This window comes from Gobius niger (assembly GCF_951799975.1).
Source record: "Gobius niger genome assembly, chromosome: 6".
Taxonomy (NCBI): domain Eukaryota; kingdom Metazoa; phylum Chordata; class Actinopteri; order Gobiiformes; family Gobiidae; genus Gobius; species Gobius niger.
In genome coordinates this window covers 17707611-17731326 of record NC_136857.1, presented here as the reverse complement: position 1 = coordinate 17731326, position 23716 = coordinate 17707611, and the positions used below count along the sequence as shown (strand labels likewise).

The 23716-nt window shown below is 42.8% G+C and overlaps 1 protein-coding gene across 1 annotated transcript in view; it reads right to left on the bottom strand.

The window, feature by feature from the left end:
• The window catches only part of plxnd1 (plexin D1), a 124696-nt gene that overhangs the window by 6445 nt on the left and 94535 nt on the right, over positions 1 to 23716 (bottom strand). Inside the window, exons 21-33 of the mRNA XM_079557741.1 lie at positions 22119 to 22226; positions 18201 to 18313; positions 15471 to 15575; positions 13810 to 13940; positions 12886 to 13084; positions 12412 to 12558; positions 12005 to 12161; positions 10542 to 10645; positions 8116 to 8179; positions 5001 to 5035; positions 3413 to 3517; positions 3054 to 3217; positions 2800 to 2947 (exon numbers count right to left, since the gene is read on the bottom strand). Coding sequence (XP_079413867.1) covers positions 2800 to 2947; positions 3054 to 3217; positions 3413 to 3517; positions 5001 to 5035; positions 8116 to 8179; positions 10542 to 10645; positions 12005 to 12161; positions 12412 to 12558; positions 12886 to 13084; positions 13810 to 13940; positions 15471 to 15575; positions 18201 to 18313; positions 22119 to 22226 — 1580 coding nt within the window. The remainder of the gene's footprint in view (positions 1 to 2799; positions 2948 to 3053; positions 3218 to 3412; positions 3518 to 5000; positions 5036 to 8115; positions 8180 to 10541; positions 10646 to 12004; positions 12162 to 12411; positions 12559 to 12885; positions 13085 to 13809; positions 13941 to 15470; positions 15576 to 18200; positions 18314 to 22118; positions 22227 to 23716) is intronic.

Genomic DNA, 23716 nt, shown 5'->3' with positions numbered 1-23716 from the left:
ATCAGGCTGTCAGGAACCTGAAGTCTCTCCCTCTCTCTCTCTCTCTCTCCCTCTCTCTCTCTCTCTCCCTCCCTCTCCCTCCCTCTCACCCACTCTCCCTCCCTCCCTCTGCCTGTCTCCATTGTGTACATATACATCTCATATTGCTCTGTTAACTATGGTCTTTTTGCATCAGTAGCTGGAGAGAAACAGAATTTCGATTCTCTGTGCTTTACATGTAGTAGGATTGACAATTGTACCTCCCAAGTGAGCGCCTCTCTTTGTCTGACTACAGTATGGAGCCAGGATGCGGTGGCACACTCCCTCCTCTTTTCCTGTCCACAAGGTTACTTCCTGCTGTTGGCCCATCTGCCTGGTGACCCTTGCGACCCCTGGGTGACCCCTGAGGTACCTGTGCATGTGTGCCCTTCTCCAGATAAGAGAGCCAGCTTCGCCTCGTTTCCCTTCTGTCCCGCTGTCACCCCCGCTGCTCTTCACTAATCCAGACCCTGTACCCTCCCTTCGCTGCCTGTCCCTCTACTATCATCAGAGACATGTCCTTAAAAAGTTGATTTTAATAGATAATCAATGTAATCATGTCTGTGCAAGGTCATCTGAACTGGGTTGCTATAGTGTTAAGGGTGTTTTGCCTCTCACCTTCATTAGTAACACATAATCTCAGCAGGCTGGACATATACTGTTAAAGTAGAGTGGGATTCATCATTATTACATCATTTGGTATGGTTTTATAATTAGTGCAATTTTTTGGCATCATTCTGCTTGTGTATCCCGATATGAGACTGGCTGAAGGAACTCAGTGATAGCATGGTGTTTATGGGCAATACTACCATCATTTCTATTAATATTTAACAAAGACACTCACACTACAACCAACCTTACTAACACTGCAGCTGTGGTGCTAAATACTCACTTAGGTTTTATGCTTTGTTAACTCTATTTTATATCTTTGCTATGCCCAATCCCGTCCAGACTCGGAATTTAAGCAAGGTTGGACCAGGTCAGTAACGTGACGGTCAGAAAGTGGGAATACAAGGCAGCCTCGGTGAATGGAGTGCGAGTGGTTGGTGGTCAGAGACAGGGACATCTGTGGCTACAAATATGGAGTGAATAAATAATGCATGAAATTGTGATGTTGAGCGTCTGGAAAAGACTAATGCATTATTACTATTATTAATTTTCAACTCATCAACTTTGTCAAATCCTTGAACAAAGTTTCTCCACGAAACAAGCACAGCCAGACACTGCATTACTGATCTCTTACCTAAACCGGGGCACCGCATAATACTCCATTTAATGACTATCACTGCTGCGACCGCATTGTACTTTTTGGCTCATAACCCCCAAAACTACACAACTCTGACAGTCTCCCGGTGAAAGAGGAGCATTTTTGATGAGTTGCGTGGCCTCTCTGGGGAAGAAGGCGCTGCGTATAGAGACCGGAAGCGGCGCGCTCAGGGTCACCGTGTTAGACGAATGGGACGGGTTTTAAAGGACATTGACATTCAGCCGCACACAGCGACAGACAGACACACACGTTTGCACAAAAGAGAAGATCCCCACAGCGCGTCACGACCTTGGATCAGTGCTCTGAAATAACACGAGCAGAGGTAGACGGTCTGAGCGGTTTGGGACATTATCAAATCCGGATGAGATAGAAAATGGAAAAGGAAATATTTTGTCAATGACGTGCGATGGAAAGATTTGCGGATTTTATTTGCAAAACAAGTTCATTTTGCAGTCTAGTTTGCTTCATTGGAGGGCGGCGGCTTTTTAAATCCCCATCTGCCCGACTCTTGTCTGCTTTTGTATGCTAGAAATTCAGCCCATCTTTCCTCTTAATACCACCAGTGCATAAATTTGTTAGCAGGTTGTCGGGGTCGTACAGGGCTTTGGCACAAAAGGACTACCACACTTTGCTCCAGGGCAACTATGGCAGCAGTGGTAGCTTACCACCACCAGGGCGTGAATAAATAATGGGGTAATGAAAGGCGTTTTGACTGTGCGAAAGTGCTTCATAATAATATAACCAATCCTTTATTAATATTAAATGGCTTTTGTACCGTATTTTCCGGAATATAAGTCGCACCAGCCGTGGCAACTACCTGGACATGAAGGCGTAACTGCATCGTTGACAAGCCTCTCCCGGCATCACATTGTTCAAGCTGTCATTTGCGAACTCGTTCCTCTAGCTGTAGTCATCTAGCTTTAAGCCACGACTAGCTTTTTTGTTTTCTTCATTGCAGTAAGAGTAACCTCTGCTAGTCGCCAGTCCCTCACAAATTTCTCGCTCACTCCAAACTTTCTTTCAGGAGTAGCAGATACTGGCACACAAGCCTAGAGCGCCCTCTAGCGGCTGGCAGTGTGAAAATAAGAAACACTGTGGGATTATATATTCTGATATATAAATCGCACCCTCAGCCAAATTATGAAAAAAGTGCGATTTATAGTCCGGAAAATACGGTAATTGCCTTGAGTCTAAAACATACCTTATATTAGGTGCTTTATTTCTTATTAAAGGAGCTGTCCGTGACCCTGTTTGTTTGTACAATCAGGTATAGCTCCTTTAATTAACTCTAAATAAGTTCTCTACCTGACTTCTGGCCAATGACTTGCGGTACTTAAAACCTGTCAAATGTATTCCCAAAAGGCAATTTAGGTTGACATTCTGTTGACATCCGAGCCGAGAGTGAACTTTGCTTGGAGACGGTGTATTGGCCATTTCAGTCGATATAAGCAGGTGGTTTCTATTTACAGCTGGTATTTGTTTTGTTGATCAGTTGATGGACAGGTTTGGCTCACCTTGCCAAGCTGCAGGTCAGAAATGGAGCAGGCGTCTATGAAGGCCTGGGCGATGACAGACAGACAGGCGTCCATGTGATCCGTCTTGTCAATGTCAAACACGAACTGCGGATTCTTCAGGATGTTCACCCAGAAGCGTAGAGGTAAACTGTGGACACAGGAACAATGACACAGACAATTAGCAGCAGTCTTTCCTCCACCCGCACAATGAGGTAACCACACGGCATTGTATATTTTGTTGGAAAAATCTTTACCTGTTGGTTTTCCAGATGTGCAGGGTGTCCGGGTCCGTTATCCCTCGTTTATCCGCTTGCTCCTCCAGGAAGTCAAAGAAGTACTTAATGGCCAGAGGAGGGCGGTCCGGAGGGATACTGAGAATCGCCTGGAAGAGGTCATCCAGGAACTTCTGCAGAGTTCCCTGTGGAGCATAGAGACAAGCGGCCCACACATGATACTAATTCCAATGTATGAAACCCAAAAGTGAGTTCAGAGTCAACACACTGTGTCAAATGTTTAAGAGATGTAGCACTGTTTACGTATTGTTTTTTTCATGGTTAAATGAATAGAACTTGTGTGAAGTGTTGGGTATTTAAGCTCTGATCCCTGCAGTCACCTTGGTGGACAGGAGCCGTGTCAGGTAGATTTCCGGCAGCACTTTCTTGTGGTGACTTTGTCTGTGTTTCTTCCTGGTCTCCATGAGCTCGTCGTGAGGCAGGACCTGAAACACCCAGAGGTCATCACATATGTTTAAGCAGTGAAACCAGGCATGAACGCTCCACAGCTTCTGCCCCTTCAGTGTCAAAAGGGGAATTTCTGTCTGTGCTTCAACTATGACACCACCACAGGGTATTTTGAAGCTGCATTAAGTACCTTCCCCTCCGTTTTTAAACAAAACCTATGGCTGAGAGATGTCGCTCAAATATATAATATGGCTTCAGTTAAGATCATCCAGTTGGATTAGAGTAGCTGCAATATTATTTAATATAATAATCGTACATAGATTAGCAGAGCAAAATCTGTTTTTGATCTTTATAAAAAAACAAAAATACAAACATCTCAGTGGCCTCTTACTACAGGACTATAGACTAATAATGACATACATAGCAATGTGTAGCAATGAGTTTTTGTCCATCTCTCTCTTATGAACGTTTTCGGAATGAGAAGTGATAGTCTTCATTGAATAACTCAGTCCAGATTGTTGACTATTTTTTAAAACCTTGCAATGGAGCATGCCAGGACGAGCCCACACAGGCACTATTACTAGTTTGGGTCAGGGTCATGGGCACTGGAGTCTCATTATTGTCCTAAACAGAACCCTCAAAGTTCATTGTTGCCACAGTCATTCTATCTCCTCATGTTTAAGGGCCATGTACATTCACAAACATGTCTTTGAGCAGAAGGAAGGAGCAGAGAAAACCCCATAATAACACTCGCATTGAGATTAGCACTCGCCACTTTTCCTTTATTCCCCAATTTTAAGCTGAATGAAAAAATTCTATCATTTGAGGGGAAAAAACGGTACTCAGTACAAAACACTCTTTCACCCAGCCCTGAGATAATCTGTACATTATCATGCATCTGGCAGGTCTTGCAGAGGTGAGGATAAAAACCACACAAAGTCCCTTCAAACTCATGGTAAAAAAAAGGGAGCAGAAAACTAACTATTCACCCGGCAAATTGTATTCCAAAGAACTCATTATTCTGAAGTCAAAGGGCCCATATCTTTTTTGACGTTTATAAAAGAGCTTAAACAGCATTAGCGCTGTCATGTCCTCTCAGCAGCTTTCCTTCTCACCTCTGTTCACCTCATTTCTCAGTCGTCAGCCTCTCTAATGTCTGACTAGAAAAGCAACTAAAGGGCCAAGCTCTAAACTCAAGGGAAACTTGTAGATGCATATGTTTACCTCAAACATGTTAGACAATAGATCCTCACATAGTAGGTGAAAAGCCCTTGCCCACAAATCCTGATTTGTCCAGGCTCAGGTGGGCACGGCAGATTGGCTAATTGACCTTTTGTTACTGAATCCATTATGACAATACATCACCATTTATCATCATTTGTTTACATTTATTGCTACTAGAACAACTACAATTCACTGCAAAATGACCAACAAAACTACATTTTCTGCACACCAGCCACGTGTAAGTGCAGGCCCTCATCCCTTTAATTAAAATGACATGTCTGATTACATAGTACTCACCAAATGCACATACTTCTCCGTATCCAGATCTTTCACTGAAAAAGACACAAAAACATAGTGTGTGAAACAATGTGCAATCAACAAGGTGGAGACCAAAGGGACAGGAGGGGGGCAGAGGTGTGTGTGACAGATATGGCGACTGGAAAAACAAGGCAGAGATTGACAGCCGAGCCGGAGAGCGAGATAGAGAGAGTGATTAGGTGGATGGAGGAGCGAGAGGCTGTGTGTGTGCGTGCGTGTGTGTGCATGTGAAGGGGGGGTATGTTGGGGAGAATGGAGGAGATTAGTGCAGACAGACACACAGGCCGGAGAGTGGTTCTGGAGCCACTGTAATGAGATGGTAATGCTCAGCCAGTGTTTGCAAATGGCATTAAACTGAGCTGGTTTACATGTGATACTAAACATAAACACGCATAGTCGTATAGGTAAATGCATGCTATATTCTGTAGGGATCAAAAGCAATTTGACACCCTGAATTGCATAGTGGGACATAGGGTGATTGGCTAAAATAGAGTCAGCGTCATCTCGTTGAATTCAAAATAACCATATGTCGAACTTCATATGAGATGCCAAATAGATTCATGATTTCATTTTGCTGTACTATACATTCTACCATTATACTTTTTAACAACATCTTTCACTCATATAAAACTCTGCTCTTTGATTAGATGGTATTTGTTTACTTTATCTCTTAAGGGTTAGGAGGTCGGGACAGTGCTTCTAGCCTCCTAAATAAGGAAACATAACATTCACGGATGCAAACACGTCCCCAGTTTTTAGCCATGAGCTAATTTCTATCTGTGTTCCACTTGCCCCACAGTCTTCTTTCATCCTGACCTGTTCATGTTTCTAGCAATAGAGCAAACCTGAGCACCTGGGCAGGAGGAACATGCAAACACCACACAAAAAGGCCCCGCCCAGCCTGGGGATTGCTGTGAGGCACGAGCGCTAACCTCTGCAACCACTGTGCCATCTACAGCTCAGATGCTGCTATGTACAGACTTAAAAGGGTTAAAGTATCTAGAGACAGTGTCACAGGTGTTGGAAATTCTTTGGACCAACCAATTTCGGGAAATAATGAATTTCATGAGACCAGATATGTCTGATGCTACACTGCCCAGACATACACTAACCCGAATACTTACATGTGAGTATGCATATGTGGACATACTGAACAGATAACTGAACACAAAGCTATAGGAAACAATGGGAGACACTTGTTCAGGCTTCACACAGACACTCATGTGCTCTCATTACAGGCAGCTCTGCCAGAGATGCTCCTGCCCAGCGGGCCTCAGTCCAGCCCCTCAGCACTCATCACAGCCCGGACACTGTTTCACATTAGCCAGGGAGCACTACAGGCACATAACACCCCTTGATGCTTTGAAGTCAGTGCCAGGTTTTGGTCCATAAGCCTATTTCTGGCACTGGGTGAATGGCTTTGATGGACATAGACTGTGCAGGATACAGCTCTGGTCTAGTACTGATTATAAAAAGGGAAAAGCAAAGTCAAAGTGGAGTAGGAACATAATGAAAGAAAGTGTTTTGCTGGTGGATTCTGAAAACTGCTCGTTAAATCATTATTACTATATTTAAAGACAACTTGTTGTTCCAATGTAAAAAAAATAATATTTTTTTATTGTCTTTGTCTTTTTATATATTTTACATTCTGCAAAAAGGTATTTATTAAAAATGTCCTCAGTCCCCGAGATCTGACATTTTCTTTGAAAAATGTTTTTTTCTGGTTTGAACAGCTTAAGCTAGGGATGTGCAATGTGCTCCAAACAGTTACAGGCTGCCTACTGATTATCTTATACAATAATCAAGTCACGATGTGACTTTAAAATGAGACCACTATGTCTGGATGCTGAGATGAAGCTATGGGATGTCTAAAATTATCACCGCAAGTTTGATGATGGTTTATTGTGTATATAGGCTTTTGTGTAAGAAATAACTGAGAGTGCTCTCTGGAAGAATACAGGGTTTTATGTATAGAGGTGTGAGATCAGTGTGTTTGCAGTTCCTGAGAAAGGAAGCAGCTCAGTGCACATCAAACCCAGACGAGGCATTACATTTAATGATGTACTTGAGTATTTCTTTTTTAAGTAGCAGTACTTCTGTTTGTTTGTTTTTTGAAGGGGGGGTTCACTAATTTCACATTACTTGAGTAGTATTTCCATTAAGTACTTGTTAACTCTTACTTAGGCAATTATGTGAGTCCCTAGTTTGAACTTCTTCTTAAAGGGGCTAGACGCAAGTTAGCCATCTTACACTCACAACTGCCACCTCAGGTCATATGTGTAACTGCACCTTCTATATTAAGCTTGTGCATGACGGCACTTCGGCCCGAAGCAACACCGTTTTTAGTGACAGTGCAGGATTTTAGAGGCAGTTGTGGTGAATAGGTCTGGGCTCATTCTACACTTTAGGACATTGTTGGAACATGTAGGGGGAGGAAAATACTTAATCTTAACATTTTTAAACTCCGTATAGTCCCTTTAACTAAAATGATTTCAAAGTTGAGTTACTCTTACTCTATTAAATATTTGGCTACTCGACCCACCTCTGAGGATAACCCACCCGAATACAACAAAACACTATTCTAGGCTAGTCTTTGGGTTTTTGATGAGGGAACAACCTGGTATACATATATTAGATTATCATAGAAGTCTCCTTTAACACAGTGATTGCACGTCTTTGTTTCTATTCACACGCAGCTCTAATATAAAACCATCTGTCACCAAGATCAACAAGCCATTTCCACATTCAGAGCCGAGTCTGGACATTGGGCCGAGTTAAGTGGCATTTTTCCCCACGAGCTGACATTTGCTAATGGAATACATCTATAACGCGGAGAAGGAGACTCGGTGGCAGCTCTCCCTGTGAGACGTGTGACTATGTGCGGTGATTTATTAGCTTAGATGTGAGCTTTGTGTTTCGGGGCGAGGGAGGGCGTACGGTTTCCAGCTTGTTTACATGGATGTATCATGTTCTCCTGATGAACGGACCATGTGCTGCTTTACAGTGATGGAGCGGGCGGCAGTATTTATTCAAGGGTGCGTGTGACAAAGTGACTGGTGGCGGGTGTACTTTATGCGAAGGTTGTTGAACATACCTCTGCCCAGCGTGTTTTCTTTCTTGTCTTTCATGCTCATGGCCAGTGATGCGCCCTCTGGGACCTGCAGAGTGAAGGGGAGAGAGGGAGAGGGCAGGAGGTGAGAGGTTAGTTGGGGCTATATCACATCAAGTGCCCTCCGGGGGGGGGGGTAGTGATGAGAGCGGCATATGTGTGGTCGATTGGTGTAAATCTGAAGAAGTGGTGGTAAATCGACAGGAGGCCGACCCGGATCATTTGTACTGCGGTGAAATGGATTGAACAGACAACCTCAATATGTTTAGTCCTGGTCAGGGATGATTTTACTCTCGCTTTTGACTTGTTTCAATTCTAGCCTCTAAAATGTCTCTTTGATCTGAGATGTTTTAGGCCTGGTATTGTTTTAGATCCATTTTGGCTATAATTTTGTTCTGGTGCATCGTAGAACTAAGTAACTGGTTTGCCTTAATAAATCGTAATCCCTCTGGGGGTAATACAAGTGTTAATGGGATGATTGGGGGGTCTTTCATCTCCCCCTGGTGTCTCTGTCCAGAAAACCACCCTTGCAACTTTCTCTGCACCGGGTCGGAGGCACAACATACATAATAGTAATACATAATAGAATCACAAAGAAGAAGCTAATAGGCTAATGGGCAAAGCTACCTGCGTGCTAGCGCCACTTAAACAGTATTTACAGCCCTCTCCCTTTGTAAAAAAAAACGTAACATGCTACGACACCTGCAGTGGCGATTATGGCCTCTAGGGGCATGAGTTACTTAGTTCTGCTTTAAGTAATAATAATAATGCCTTACACTTGTAATGCGCTTTACAAGCCTGTATTACCAAGTTTCTCAAAGCGCTACATTGTCGTCATTATTCATTCACTCCATACTCGGTGGTGATAAGCTACTGTTGTAGCCACAGCTGCCCTGGGGTAAACTGACGGAAGCGAGGCAACCAGTCTGCGCCATCGGCCCCTCCGACCACCACCAACCACTCACTCACACACCACATTCACCCCAGGCTTCCTGGTGTTACCAAACGGTCTCCCATCCAAGTACCGACCAGGCCCTTCCCTGCTTAGCTTCCAAGATCTGACGGGATTGGGCATAGCAAAGGCGGTATGGTATTGGTTTACAGGTGGTGAAATCCTAGACCTGGTTGAATTGAAATGCTAGTTCACAACCAGAACTGGATTTCATACAGTCTGAATGTCTTGGATTAAGCTAGTTTTGTTTTTACACTTGTCCTATTCAACCCTAGCTTTGATGTGAATTCATCCTAGTTTAGCCTTTGTTAAGAAAAGTTATGTGGGGTTCATCACCTTAAATGTCCTCTCGGGGTTATGGCGATTAGCGATGAGGGATGCATATGTTTGCCTATCAGCAGGAGACAAACTTGGCTCATTAAAGTCGAGTCCTGTTGAAATGAATCGAGCAGCCTTCTGCAGTGAACCCGCGTCTGTTAGCGCACGCTGCGGCTCATCGCTTTCACAGCTCCGGTCCCAAGGAGAGACTTAAACTAAACACAGCACTTAGAAAGTACAGGTAATGGGGCTAAAAGTCAGAGGTCAGTCAATGTGTGTTTACTCACGTGCAGATGAATGGGGACGTGAGCAAACACACATATACATAATGATGTCCACGAAGCAAAGCAAAAACAGGCCACTTGGACACCGTTTGTTTTTCTTCCTGAGTCAAAATTAGTGGTAGTTTTACTGCTGCCTAAAAATGCCATATGCTTTTCTATAATTAGCCTTCTAATAAAATGGAGCTTATACAGTGCATATACCGTGTGCTGTAGATGGAAAGACAGAACAGCTTCATTTAATTATTGATACGTTGATGTTGGAAAGTATAAACAGTATAAGAATGGTCTGTGAATATCTTCTTTTTCTTTATTTAACAAGATCGACAACCAATTCTCATTCACAGCAGTGACTTGGACAAGAGGCAGCAACAAGAATATCGTCAGGGATTTTAGCCAAATATTCAATAATAATGTATTTTCCTTTTATCCAGGTTAGGGGGTGGCACAAAAATCCAACAGGCATTTCGTCCCGTATGGCATGCCACAATGCATTTCGGTGTTTCCAGAAAATCCATTTAATTGATTTGTTTTTGCTATTCAACCACTGTGAACAAAACAGCCTTTTTCTAGTTATTGTAATTCATTGACGTGTGTGCCTTGTATGTCAAGAGCATAATCGTGTTATAGACTGGACTGGACCTCATATAAAGCTCCCAAGTGAAAGTGGAGCCAGCCCACCCACAGAGGACACCATTTACAAGGAGTTCTCACCTTAACCCACCCGCTGCTGCCGTTAGATTGTCAGGATATACAGGCGGAACAGATGACAGCCACCACCTCAGAGACCTCACACACACACACACACACACACACACACACACACACACACACATAGGCACACACACTCTTCTTCACACCTGGTAATGGAAGACTGTGTTCAGCTTCTTCCTGCTATCCTCCATCACTGACGAGTTGTCCAGGTCCTGCAGAAGTCGACTGTTGCTACCGGACTCGAACCACTCTGCAAGACAGACACAAGTGTGGGCAAAATTTAAAGAAAGAGTGTAATGTTAGTCATGGCTGTGCTTAGTGAATAGGTAGTTTATGTTGAAAATATTGAAAATACAGCAATAAATACTCCATAGCATCAGAATGAGGTGAAAAGAGAGAAGTGGATCCCGATTCCAAATTAAATTAGAATTCCCTTGAAATAGAAGGTCGACTGACATAGCAATTAAAAGTTTGGAGCATGGTGCAGCCAAAAGTCTACTGGTTCAGTCTGATGCACATGTGGTAGAGCGAATTTTAATTATCGCACGGCCCTAATCGTCAAATAGGCACCTATGACAGGAAAAAAGTGTAGTGACTAAAACCCCTTCACGGCATTGACCTCGTATCCCCCGACTTATTTGTTGCATTATTGTTGTCAATGTATGTCACATTTTTGAAGCTTATTTGTTGTGTTTTTTGTCTCTTTGTTGTCTGGTTTTCGTAGTTTTTTTTTTTTCCTTTAACACACTTTTTTGTCATGATTTCGTCTCGCTTTGTCATTTTTTAATCGTGTTTTTGTTGCTTCTTTGTGGCTCCTTCTTTTTGCTTTTGTATCTCTTTATAATCATGTTTCTGTCGCCGTTTTTACACTTTGTTCAAGACGCTTTTAGATTTAGGTAAAGCCAAACTGGAAGCCAAAATGTGCTCGGCTCAGGTGGGAGTGAAGAGGTTAAAGGAATGAAACTCCAGTGACCCTACATGTCACAAGACTCATTCATTTTTATTCATATAAGTACATATTTGCGTTTAAAGATCTGCTGTTTGTTTCCCAGGCTTCATTGGATAGGACATCCCAATGACCTGCCCATATGCTGCAGCTTTAACCCCTAGGCTACCTGAGCACAATGTCAATAAGATTCAACCAGGAGTTTCACAAAACGTACACTGCATTGTCCCTCACTGTTGCTTTGTATCCACTTCAAACTGAACCACTGAAACAAATTAAAATTGGAAACGATATTGCAAATTTCAGTGGTTAACTTTGTCCTAAATTTGTACAGGGGCACAGTGGGGACGCAGACGAGCAGCCGAGTAGCCGAGCAGCCGAGCACTAACTGGCTGTGTCACGACCTGTGAAGATATTCCCCGGCCATTAATCAAATCAGCTCTGCGGGCTGCACGGATTTTGAAAGCAATAACTCTCTCTGATTATGACTGTACACCCTCCTCAATGTATTCTGTCATTTATTATATTGCAGCCTCGGGTTACTTGAGCTTCATGAGGGGGGAATTGACCTTTAGCAAAAGAAGATTACTATATCTCAGACAAGGTGGCCGGGTAGGAAGGATGAAAATAATCAGCCAAAATGTCCCCCTCTCTCCCTCTTACCCAGGTCCACGTCCTCTGCTCGGGGCCACTGTGAGAATGGCAGGTTCTTATAAAAGGCCTCGATGATTTTTTCCTTCACTTGGCACATTGTGTCTGTGTTCATGACCCTGACAGACAGAGAGTCCATGCCGCAGCCTTGGAAAGATACGTTGATGTTCTGCAAAACAACACAACAAATAAATAAAGCTTAGCAACTATATAGTCACAATTGTTTGTCTGGATTATTTATAAAGAGTCATTACTTTCCCTTGGCACATGTTTTTATTTCTATTTTCACGACAGAATTTTCAGCATGAATAGTCAGTGGGGCTTGTCATCGACCACAGAAAAGGCTGTTGGGCTGTTGAATGACTAATCTCTGTCTGGCATTAGCTGTTCAAGGTCAGTGTGTGACAGTGGTGTCTGACCTGCGGCTTGGCCTCAATATTCTCACGGAGCAGCCATTCCTCGTTGAGGGTGTAGCGCGCCTTCCCTGTGATGGCGTCTATTGAGCCCTTGTTGATCTGCTGCTTGATTGCACAGAGCAGCAGGAAGAAAGGCTCGCCCACGGTTTCCTGCAAAAGTGTGGACAAGTGTTATGCACAGCCATTCAGGGTATAATGCTAAAATCCCCAGATGGTGGCACAAAAACTCAAATGACTTTGCGCAATTTGTCATTTTGTTCACATTTTAAGACTTTCGTTACGTGGAATTGACCGGAATCTATGTGCAATCTACCCAAGATCTTTATTGATCATTTCTAGACCCATGAAAATGCCTAAGTTAAAAAAGCACATTAGATAAAATAAGCATTTGACTTGACTTTCAGGTGTTGGTAATTAGCTAGAAAGGATGTATTTAGTTTTGCTTGTATGTTTGATTTCTATTATTTAGCCACTCACCTTGAGGTAGCTATACATGCATATAGACATCCAATTGGTCAACATTTTCTCCACGACAGACTCCGTCCTACGCAGCATCAGTTTTGGATTTTTGGAGGCCGAGGCGTCGATCAAGTCCACGAGCAGGTCCTTCATGATACTGGTGTAGTACTCAAGTTTGCCATGGAGGGCGATGGTGAGAAGTGACGCCAAGCTGCATCTGGAAAGGGAGAGAAAAATGTGACCATTGAAGAGAAAACATGCTTTTACAAACATGCCCTGACAGTGTGTGGTCAGGGGAGATTTAAAAATAACAGAGTCGTCCCCGGGTGCACCTGTGACAGAGGCCAAATCGAGCTCTGATGTAATGCAAGGGAGTGAGTGGGCGAGGTCCAGAGGGGATTTCCTTCACAAAGTCTCTACTAATCCACCACAAACAGGCCGCATCAATCAGGAAGTGCTGACTCCGGGGATGGGACAAGGATGTGGCCTTCAGTCGGGAATTTTCCCCTGGTCTTTAAGTGGATCTCCGCAATGACACAATGACTGGGCTAAGACATTATTCACAGTGGGGATGTTTACAGTGAGGCACCTTGCTTTAAATAACTTTTCTTTTTTGCACAACAGAATCAGTGGATGTTAAGAAACAGCTAGAGTTAGGTGCGCTCTCAGCATCTGTGGATTTTACTTTCAGGGGTCGCTGGGACAAACCTTCTCTCAAGCGTCTTCAGTGCTATTATTGATTTATTTTTTTTGCTAAAGACTTTACCAAGGCATGTAACTGGCTCATGACCACTTAGGATTGTATTTTCAATTCGATTACAGCGCTCTAACAATTTAATGAATTTGTTTTGTTGTCCAGGAAATGTCTAAAAATGGTGCTCTTTCGTTGTTGAACCTACACTAACCAGACACAGTCGGTCTTTGTATTGCTTTGACTATTACCTGTCCCGCACTGCAAAGTCCTTCTGCTGCTCCAGCGCATGGACGAAGGTGATGAGGAAGTGCTTATTGCTGAGGAGAGTGGCGAACATAGTGATGCCCTCCTCCATGTTGGGCGCCTTGGTGTTATTGGACTGCGGAGAGAGACGGAGACAGATGTGATTACATATACAAAGACTGCAGACGACACCAGCACTAAACAGGTCTGCACTTAACAAGCTCTAAATCAAGCTTCCATTTAACTCCTTGACCAACCAAAGCCAACTCAGCAAACTTAAGATGGACTGATCGAGCTCAGTAGCACCAGGAGAAGCTTGGGCACTACCAGTCATACCCCCATAGTTTGAGAAGCAGTGCATTGCACACCCGCTGGGTCCTCCTAATCTATTTCACCCCCTGTGCCCTATGTAGGGAACAATTCATCTTTCCATCACATGCTGCGTTAGACCCCTTACTATTGTGGTCGCTCCCTACTGCATTATCCTGTCTCCTACTTTGGGTCATCTTGCTGGGTTGCAATAGTCTCTAAATGTGCCGAGTCGACTTAATGAGTATGGTCTATCTATGGTGCGACTAAGCAGCGGTGGTGATGAAGACTTCCCTCTGGACTGCGGCCATATGGTGTGGTTTTGGAGGCTGACAGAAGGAGAGCAGGGGTGTGTAGTAAGATAAATGCCCGCCTGTGAGATTTATTTGCTGTGACCTGGAAAACACTTCCTGGGAAGACGATGTGGATCCAAGGCACTTCATCACTGTTAGACAAGCTCCCCCGGCTGCCGACCCAAAACCAGCACCCGCAATCGTTACTTTCTCTCTCTCTTGCGCGCTCTCTCACACGCGCACACATGCATCCGCCCGCGTCGCCCGTTTTTGGCACAGAGGTGTGTGAAAGTGCGTGGCCTCTTAACGTCTTTCATTCGGTCCGTCATTTATATTTCCGTGGGACTGAGGCGAATTGGAGATTGATGCTGTATCTTTCCCTTTGGAAGTGCGTGTCAACAGCTGTCATCAACTTAGCGGGCAGCGAGGTGTTTGACAAGCAGGTTTCAGAAAGTCTCACTCAATAAAAAACGCCAAATGACTTGCAAAAGTAAACATAGCGCATAACAGTTTTATTCCTCTCTTGGTAAGAAAGATCTCCACGGTGAAAGCTAATGTAATTGATGGTGTGGCTGGATTTATTAGCAGCTTGGGCCGAGCTTTAGACAAAAATCTGGTTAAGCCCAGATTTAGTCCTGCTTTAAATGTGGTTTAATTAATTCCTGTGAAATGTCCATGTTGAGCTATTACCTAAGTTGTGGGCTATGAAGGTACTTGCTGTAAAAAATAAATAGTTGGGCAATTATTGGTTTTAATTATTGAAGTTGCGATGTATTTTTCCAAATACAAACTCCCACATATAATAGAAGAAGAAACTGAAGGCACTGGCAGTGGGCATGGCCAAATAAACACTCCAGCAAACACGCTAAGTCCTAAGACACATAACGAGAAGAGCACACAGGCAAAAGTGCACAATGCGCTTTCCCGGCAAACTTCTTAACGACAGAGAAACCTTAACAAGCTTTACTGTGACCTAGTTGAGAAACAAAAGGAGTAAAAAAAAAAAAAAGCTGCCAAATGAAGTTAGCGTAGCAGAAGCAGGTTCTAATGGCTTAACCCTTCACCTGCCAGTCCTGCAGCAGCGGGTGCGTCTCCGGAACGATTTTGGGTCCCAGTGAGTCATTCTCATAGACAGGCTGAACCAGGGTCTTCTCATAATCCAAAGACATCTGAAAGAGACAGAGGCACAAAGTTAAAACGGGTCCAAGTCAGCATAGTGGTTGAAAAGAAGGAGAAGTAATAAACATATATTTTATTGCATTACTGTCACAACTGCTATTTGTCACTACCATAGAGCAAAACAAGAAAGATTCAAAACCCGACTGAAGTACGCACATTTCATGAAATATGTTTGAGTTGAGCAGTTTCCACAAACATTCTCTCGTTGCAAATTACATATGTAAAAGCACAGGGTTGTACTTTAATTCCACCTTTTGGGGACTTTGCTGCAGATTTACAGACTGGAACTGAGTTGCGGAATTTTGTGTGACTGACCATGAAAAGGAAACATGACTCCGTGACACTGACAGTCATGAGCTGAAATTGTGTCGGGGGGAAATTGACTTAAAGCCAAGAAGAAGCCCTCAACTCAATCTGTCATTTCAGGGCAGTTACTTTTGGCTCGTTTTCAAACTGAGCCTTCACACTTTTTTGTCTGTGAGTAATTGGCTCGGAGAGAAGGCGACTGGGAAAAAGACAATGACAGGTTCAGTGTAGAAAAGAAAGTGATGAATAACCACAGGTTTGTACTCAAGTAAACGTCAATAGAAATTAGGCAGTGAACCATTTTCAAGGGTTAGATTTTATATTACTGCACGTATTGCTATTTCTGGTATTGCCTCCTTTATATGACAAGTGATGCTGTTAGAGCAAATTAAAAGGAAAAAATGTCGGGCCTTATGGTCATGAGCTTCAATCAGTTCTCAGCTTTGAATGTCTCCCCTTATTCTTCTAGCCCCCTTTCATGCTTCTCTATCCTACAGAGGGGAAAAAAAACGCTGGAGAAAAAATCTATATCTCATAACATATCTTTAGTAAAAGTAAATATATAGATATTCTATTCTATACAGAGTTGCCCGATACGGATTTGTCCGATAGATACAGACGGCATCTCTGGAATCACCCATACTTTATATGGCCATGTTTGAAACAGTTATGGGGGAAAACAAAGAAGAGAAAAATCTTAACTTTCTCCAATTATTCAAAAACTACTTTAACAAATTCAGAATTATTGATATAGTTTTCTACCCAATAAAGATACAAAGACATGGAGAGGAGCAAAGTGATTCAAAGGCCCATAATTACATAAATAATGAAGAATGCTAACATGATGCTTCATGTTATGATCATGCTGCATGCTAATGCTAGCTACAACTGCCGTTTGCTTCTTCTGAACAATCTGTTGTGAAAAAATATCCATATGGGCCCGATTTAGAATTAATGAGGGATAAATAAGTTCAAATTCCACCAGAAAATGTCTAAAAAGAGTGGAAAGTTGTGTTCTATGACTTCTATGACGAGATGCCGTCTTGTTAGATCTCGGAAGCTAAGCCTGATTGGTATTTGGGAGACCGATGAAGAACACCAGGAAGCCTGGGTGAATGTAGTTCAGAGGGGCTGATGCCGCAGACTGGCAGCCTTGCTTCCGTCAGTCTACCCTCGGGCAGCTGTAGCTTCAATTGCAGCTTACCATCACAAAGGAAAGTGTGAATGAATAATGCATGAAATTGTAAAGTGACTTTGACCATCTGGAAAAGTGCTATAAGTCTAATGCATTACTATTAACATTATTATTATTAAAAGTGCATTTTCATGAATACTCAAAGTGTACTCAAGTATGATATGAGTAAATGTGGCGATTTACTCCTCTCCTGTGACTGTTGTGATTTGCTGTCTTTGCGGAAAACTGAGCCGAGACAATACTAAGGCAGCAACAGTAGGATTTATGCTCCTCTCCCCGCTGCCTTTCAACACTCTGCCTGCTCATTTCCTTCACAACCAGAAAACACAGCCTGTGTCCAACAAAACAACTGAAGTCATATGACATTGCACAAGGATGTAGGACTTTGCAGCGGCGCAGTGGGCGTGTGAGACAGGAGAGGAGTGTTTAGAGAAATCAAGGGAAAGTTTAGCCGTGTCTGTGCCCGACATTGTTCTCCCTCAATCAAACGCCAGGTCTGTGGTTTAGAGACAAAACACTCTCAGTTGTGTCTCTCTTTGTTTTCCTTTTGGTTTGTACCTTCTGGTGTCGCCACAGTTATTCGTCTGCTAATGATCTGCCTCCGAGAATATATTTCAGCAGTTGTAAAAGGAGAAGGTAAATAACAACTGCAATTCATAAACCACAGAACATCATGGCTTACAGTTATCCTACTTTATACATACATTTAATATAAATTCTGCACTCGATACCATTCCTGATCCAACCGTCTCAATCTATCAAGACTTAGGACGGGCACAAAGAGTCCGCTGAATACCAATCATTTGCAGTGAGAGTTTCATTGTGTCTGCTTTAGTGGAAAAAACCCGGAGACAGACTTTACCTCTAGGCTGGATCACCCATCACAAAAGTGCTTACCTACAGAGAACACATTAGCCGGTCTGCAGGGGGGCTATATGTCCACTGTGTGTTCTCAAAGTTACAAGGTGAATTTCTCTGTGCAGATTAGTGTCAGTGGGAAATATGAAATTGCATGCGTTTGCTGGCGGAGAAATGATTAAAACCCCATTGAGAAGAATAGTCTTGTCGGTATGCTAGTATGTAATCAGATAGATACAAACGCAGGCCTCCTCACCTTGGGGAAGAACGTGCGAGTGACAAACTGTTTGTACTCCAGGAAGGGGATGCCCTGGCTGCGATTCAGCTCCTTGGTCAGGTCTGTCATGTCCGTCTGCAGCTCGGCAAAACCTGGCAAAACGTTAAAGAAACATCATCAATCAGGAATAAACCCTGACCACTGCTTGAAATGTCATAACAACATATTTAACAGAGTTTCTCCAGTTGGACTTTACCCAAATCTCAAACGCTTCTTGGATAAAGTGTCAAAACAGCGACAAAGATGAGCCGAGAAAGTGACGAAAACGCAAAACTAAAACGCAACCAGAGAATAGCAGAAAAGTGACAATAATGTGTGACGACAAAGATACAAAAACGCCACAAAAGAGCAACAAAAAAGCAATGAAAAGAAATGTCAAAAAAGGTTGCGACAACACAAGGAATAAAATTAGATCAGTTTTTCAGGCCTTAGCTTTCAAATGAGGCGTTACACTGGCCTATAGGTAGGCCTGTCACGATAACAAATTTAAAGTTCGATATATTGAGGCGGGAAAGTATCGCGATAAACGATATTATCGACACTAACGACACTAGATACTGCCAATTCTCAGGCATAAAAATGACAATAAACCTTTGTTCTAAAAGTGCTTAATCACAAGCTGAAATATCACACCATACACAGCCCTACCTAAAGGCTGTAAACTTTTAGATTTGGGTAAAGCTGAACTGGAGAAAAAGCACTCGGTTACGGCGGGTGTTAAGAGGTTTCAACCTATCCGGTTTAAATGCACAACACCTTGCCATCAATTCCCACATTACCTGCCTGAGTGGTTCAGCATCATCTATTGCCATTTCACTATTGTTCCTTTCCAGGACCTCTTTTGATAGTGATCACTTCAAAGAAGGAGGAAAACACATATTATCCACCTCTTTGCTAAATAGATAACCGGTGTCATCCTCTTCACCTGACAGCCGTCACAATGTTATGCCTGATTGGTCTATTTTAAACAGTGGTATAGGTGCACCGTTTGTTTCTGTTTGCCGCCTCATAGTCGGCTTTTAGTCTGTCTGGGGCAAACGCATCACATTTTCTCACGATGTGAAGCGTCTGCCAAGCTGCTGATTACAGTGGGAGCGATTTCAGATCAGCAGTCGCACAATTGTATCATTTGATTTTCCAGAGATGCTAGGTTGGTTCTGGTCGAATGCTAAATATGCCAAAAAAGCAGACTCTCTGTGATCCGCTGCCTTCCCTTTCCCGCTGCCAGTCGCGCCGAATGCTGTCCAATACAACACACACAAATATTTACCGCAAGACAATGCTTTGGCCAGATCCGGTATGATGCTTCCAAAACATGTGTCCAGGCTGAGGTTTAGCGCGAGACTGTGAAACGCTGCCCAGACACTTGAATCTGCATGCTAATCTCGACTTAGTGTGGACGCTTCATGTTCTTCTAATTAGACACAAGAGATCTCTTCATGGAAACCCCCTTTTGTATCCGAATGAGAGACATTTTGGGGTTGGACGAGGCTTGTTTGTGGACAGGAAACTAGACCAGTGGGACCATACAAGACACAGCACAGTAAGTTTCCAGCAAGTGTGAATATTATAGTTACTGTGGAAGTTTGTGAATGTTTATGAGCAGAGGTTCTCAAACTTTTCACACCTCATATAATATCACTACCAGGCTTAGATCTTCGAACCGAGACTAAAATGGGTCTAAAAATGTGTTGTGTGCATCCCACAGTTTGAGAACCTCTGTTTCTGTGGATTATATTCCATAAAATAGCCAAAATTATGAAGACTAAAAAACGAAAGAGCATTCTCCGGAACAAGAAGATTTCTAAGAATTCTGGGCACTTCTTTAGTCTATGCTCCTGTTTTGATTTGAGCCTTCTTGTGTTTTGGTGCTTTTGGGCACATTGACACAGCTTTCTTTCTTCATAGCCTTTTTGCACCGTATTGTATTTCTTCACTCCTCCGGGTTATTTATCAATCGAATCACTACTCACTTCACACTTTTGATTAGATTCCGAGGCCTTGAACACTCCCATTTTAACCGCTCATCTCAGTGAATGCCAAAGCCCTCCCGTTGCTGTAACCTGGAACATGTCTTATTCCCAATCTTCGTCTTTTACTCCCCTTTTATCACCTCTTTGCTTGGGGCTGAGCAGAACCTCGCTGTTTTGCCGCACACTCACCCTGAACTCCAGCCACAAATCTATCTCTGTCCCTCGACTAAATAACCTCTCCCTCCCACGTTCCTGCCTGCCGCGGCCCTGACTCGGAGCTCCTATCTCCCCCTCTCTTTCATTTCTCTTACCCTATCCGACGCCATATCTCCGCTCCATAAATCTGGCCCTTCTCGGATGCAGAGTGGCCTTCACGGCACTTTACTTTAATGCCCGAGAAGACATGCGCAAAAACTGGGAAACGGATGGACACACTTTACGCTCAACACCTGCTGGTCTGGTAGACTTTGCACTCTCGGGCGTTGCAAATTTAATTTAAGTAGTTAACAACATTCAGAGTAAACAACACAATAACACCATGTCCTGCAAACTTGGTGCATTACTAAATATATATTAGAGGTTGCCAGATATGGGTTTTTCTACGGATGACGCCAATGCTGATTTTTTTGGGATCTTTATTGGCCGGACAATATTTTTGGTCCATTGTCCAAATGTCTGGTCAATAATTACTTTTTTATTACTTTAACTTATTTAATCATAGTTTCTTGCTGAGTTTTGATGAGCTGCCGTTAGAATTAGCATCCTGCCGTTAGCATTAGCATCCTGCCGTTAGAATTAGCATCCTGCCGTTAGCATTAGCATCCTGCCGTTAGAATTAGCATCCTGCCGTTAGCATTAGCATCCTGCCGTTAGCATTAGCATCCTGCCGTTAGCATTAGCATCCTGCCGTTAGCATTAGCATCCTGCCGTTAGCATTAGCAAACTGTTTCAAGCCGCAGCATTTTGCACGGCGGTCAAAATATATAGCTAAACAATTTTCATCTCGATGTTTCTCTGTTCCCCTGAGGCCTAGACCCCCCAACCCTCCGACCATGACCCACTTTACCATGACTGTGGTTCAATCCACCTGTCACTCATTCAGACTATGACAGAGACTGACCAATAGGAGAAATGGGTGGGGGAGAGTATCTGTGTTTGGGCGCAGAGCCGCACTGAACAGACGATCAATGGATCACAGTATGACTATAACTCCAAAATGGCAGATCGTGATTCTATACATCTCAATTTGATTTAGCTTCTTTAGCTTGCCTAGACGCCCACACCTACTCTCTACTCTCTACTTAAGACAAACTTGGTGAAATTTTAAACTAATCATGTTTGTTGGACTGCCGATTAGTCCGTATCCAACTGCTATAATCTAACACAACCATAAATTAAGTAGTTTTCGAGTGATATAGGCCTGTCTACTGTCTATTGTTGAAATGCTTTGTATATAATGAATACCAGTTGACTTGCTTAGTCCACAGTTTTATTTTGCAGTCACACCACTCCTCAAATGAACTACACATGTATCCGTAAAAGCATCAAAATTTGATTAAAATGGACAAAAGAGATAAACATGTGTACACGCCCTCAGGCCTAAGGCAGCGGCGGAATATCTGACGCAAAAGAGGCTATCTGAGTTGTGTCTGCCAGAGACTGATCATTTGTCAGGTGCTATGTTTTATGAGTCACGCTTACTAGGCACAAATCTATCAACTGTGGCGTTTCCCTCCCACCTCACACTCAACAAACACCGTATACATCACAACAAAGAACACATTTTGGTCGATACTAGACTGACAACTCCACATCATTGGAGATCTGAGCTGGCTTTGATAGTAAATACTCCCAAAGTATAAGGTGTTTTTTTTTTTGTTTTTTTTTTGCATGATGTGAGTGTGAGTGCTTTTGAGTTGCACACCTTTGCGGATCTCTTCTCTGATCTGCGACTCCATCTCCTCCATTTGTAGCAGGGTTTTCTGCCAGTAGCGCTCTGCCCTCCGGCTCTTTGTGCAATATACTACAAGTGCTGAAAGGAAAACAAAGAGACAGGAGGAAAAAATATATTATACAGTAATAACTTCAAAGGAATAAAAACAAGCCCTGAAACAGCGAGAGTCTCAGGATGAGGTTCTTGGCGGCAGCAGCAGTGACATAATAATTAGACTTAGATAAACGTTATTGATCCACATGAGAAAACGCTCGGAGGATGGTGATGACTGGCCATTTATTTCATGTTTCATTTTCAACTTAATATCATGCTTGAGCAACTCTGTACCTTTGAGAGCAGAGACCTCTTGATCTACAAATGCTTTGCCCATGTTTTGTATTGACATCATGTGAACTTGAATGTCACATATTGTACATATACGAACAGTTGAGTTGAGTACATACAAAAAGAATATACGCATTTATGAAATTAATGAATTTGAAGAATTAAATTCAACTTCAAGTAAGGACTGACTGCTGGAGATAAACTGGTTGTGAAGATAAGAAAAGCCTTTATTGATCTCACAATGGAGAAATTCACGTGTTACATCAGCTCTCAAGAACACTCAGGGCGTGCAAATAGTCAGGAAAAGGTCTGATTTGATTTTTGATGCAAACTAAACGCATTAGTTCAAAATACTGGAAAATCAATGCGAACCTGGCAAAAGACAGATTGGTATTACAGAGAAAAGAACATTATTACCTAATTGTCACAGGACTTTTGGTGGGGAATTTGCAGCTGATTGGCCAAAGGTCTAAAGATCACGAGTTGGACACTGTGAAAGAACACCGCGTTTTGGTGGAGATTTGGAAGCAACTTTTTTTTTTTTCCGTTGAAAGCCAATGATGCAGTTCATTCAACGATAAGGCAAGGCAAGTTTATTTGTAAGCACAATTTACATGGGGAAAAAAAGCTATTTTAAAGTGGGTTAGGTAAAATTGCATTTAAAAGGCACATGGAAAAATAAATAAAAAAGTGAAAAGTATCAATGGAATGAAGAGTATGGATGGTAGTATGGCTACACCTGTAATGTTGATTGCAGGATTGTCTCTGTTTGTTTGTGTTTTAAATAAAATATTTCAAACTTGAGCGCACATTCCTCAATGATGACATCACACCAGTGATTGCTAAGATTGCAATCTGCCATCGTCATGGCACTGGTTACTATGGCTCCTCGTCGCAGAATCACACACGGACGCAAGCGCAGAAACAGGCGCAAGCTTCGCGATGGAGCTGGCGAACCTGCCAGGCTCAGGCGCGCCAACCGCCCAGTGCGGGTAAGGCGCCGCAGGGGACGTGGCAGGAACTAGAGTCACATGACCAGGCTACGGCCAATAAACACTTAGCATTCACTTGCTCTTTTGTGCTTTTTTTCTCATTTTTTTTAACATAAAAACAACTTTCCAGATCTAAAATGATTTTTTGGATTATTTTTTTAATAAAAAAAGTAAAAATAAAAATAATAGGCCTACATTAAACCATTAATACATTTTAAAAATGAAAACAAGTACCGTGAGCTTGATCCAGTC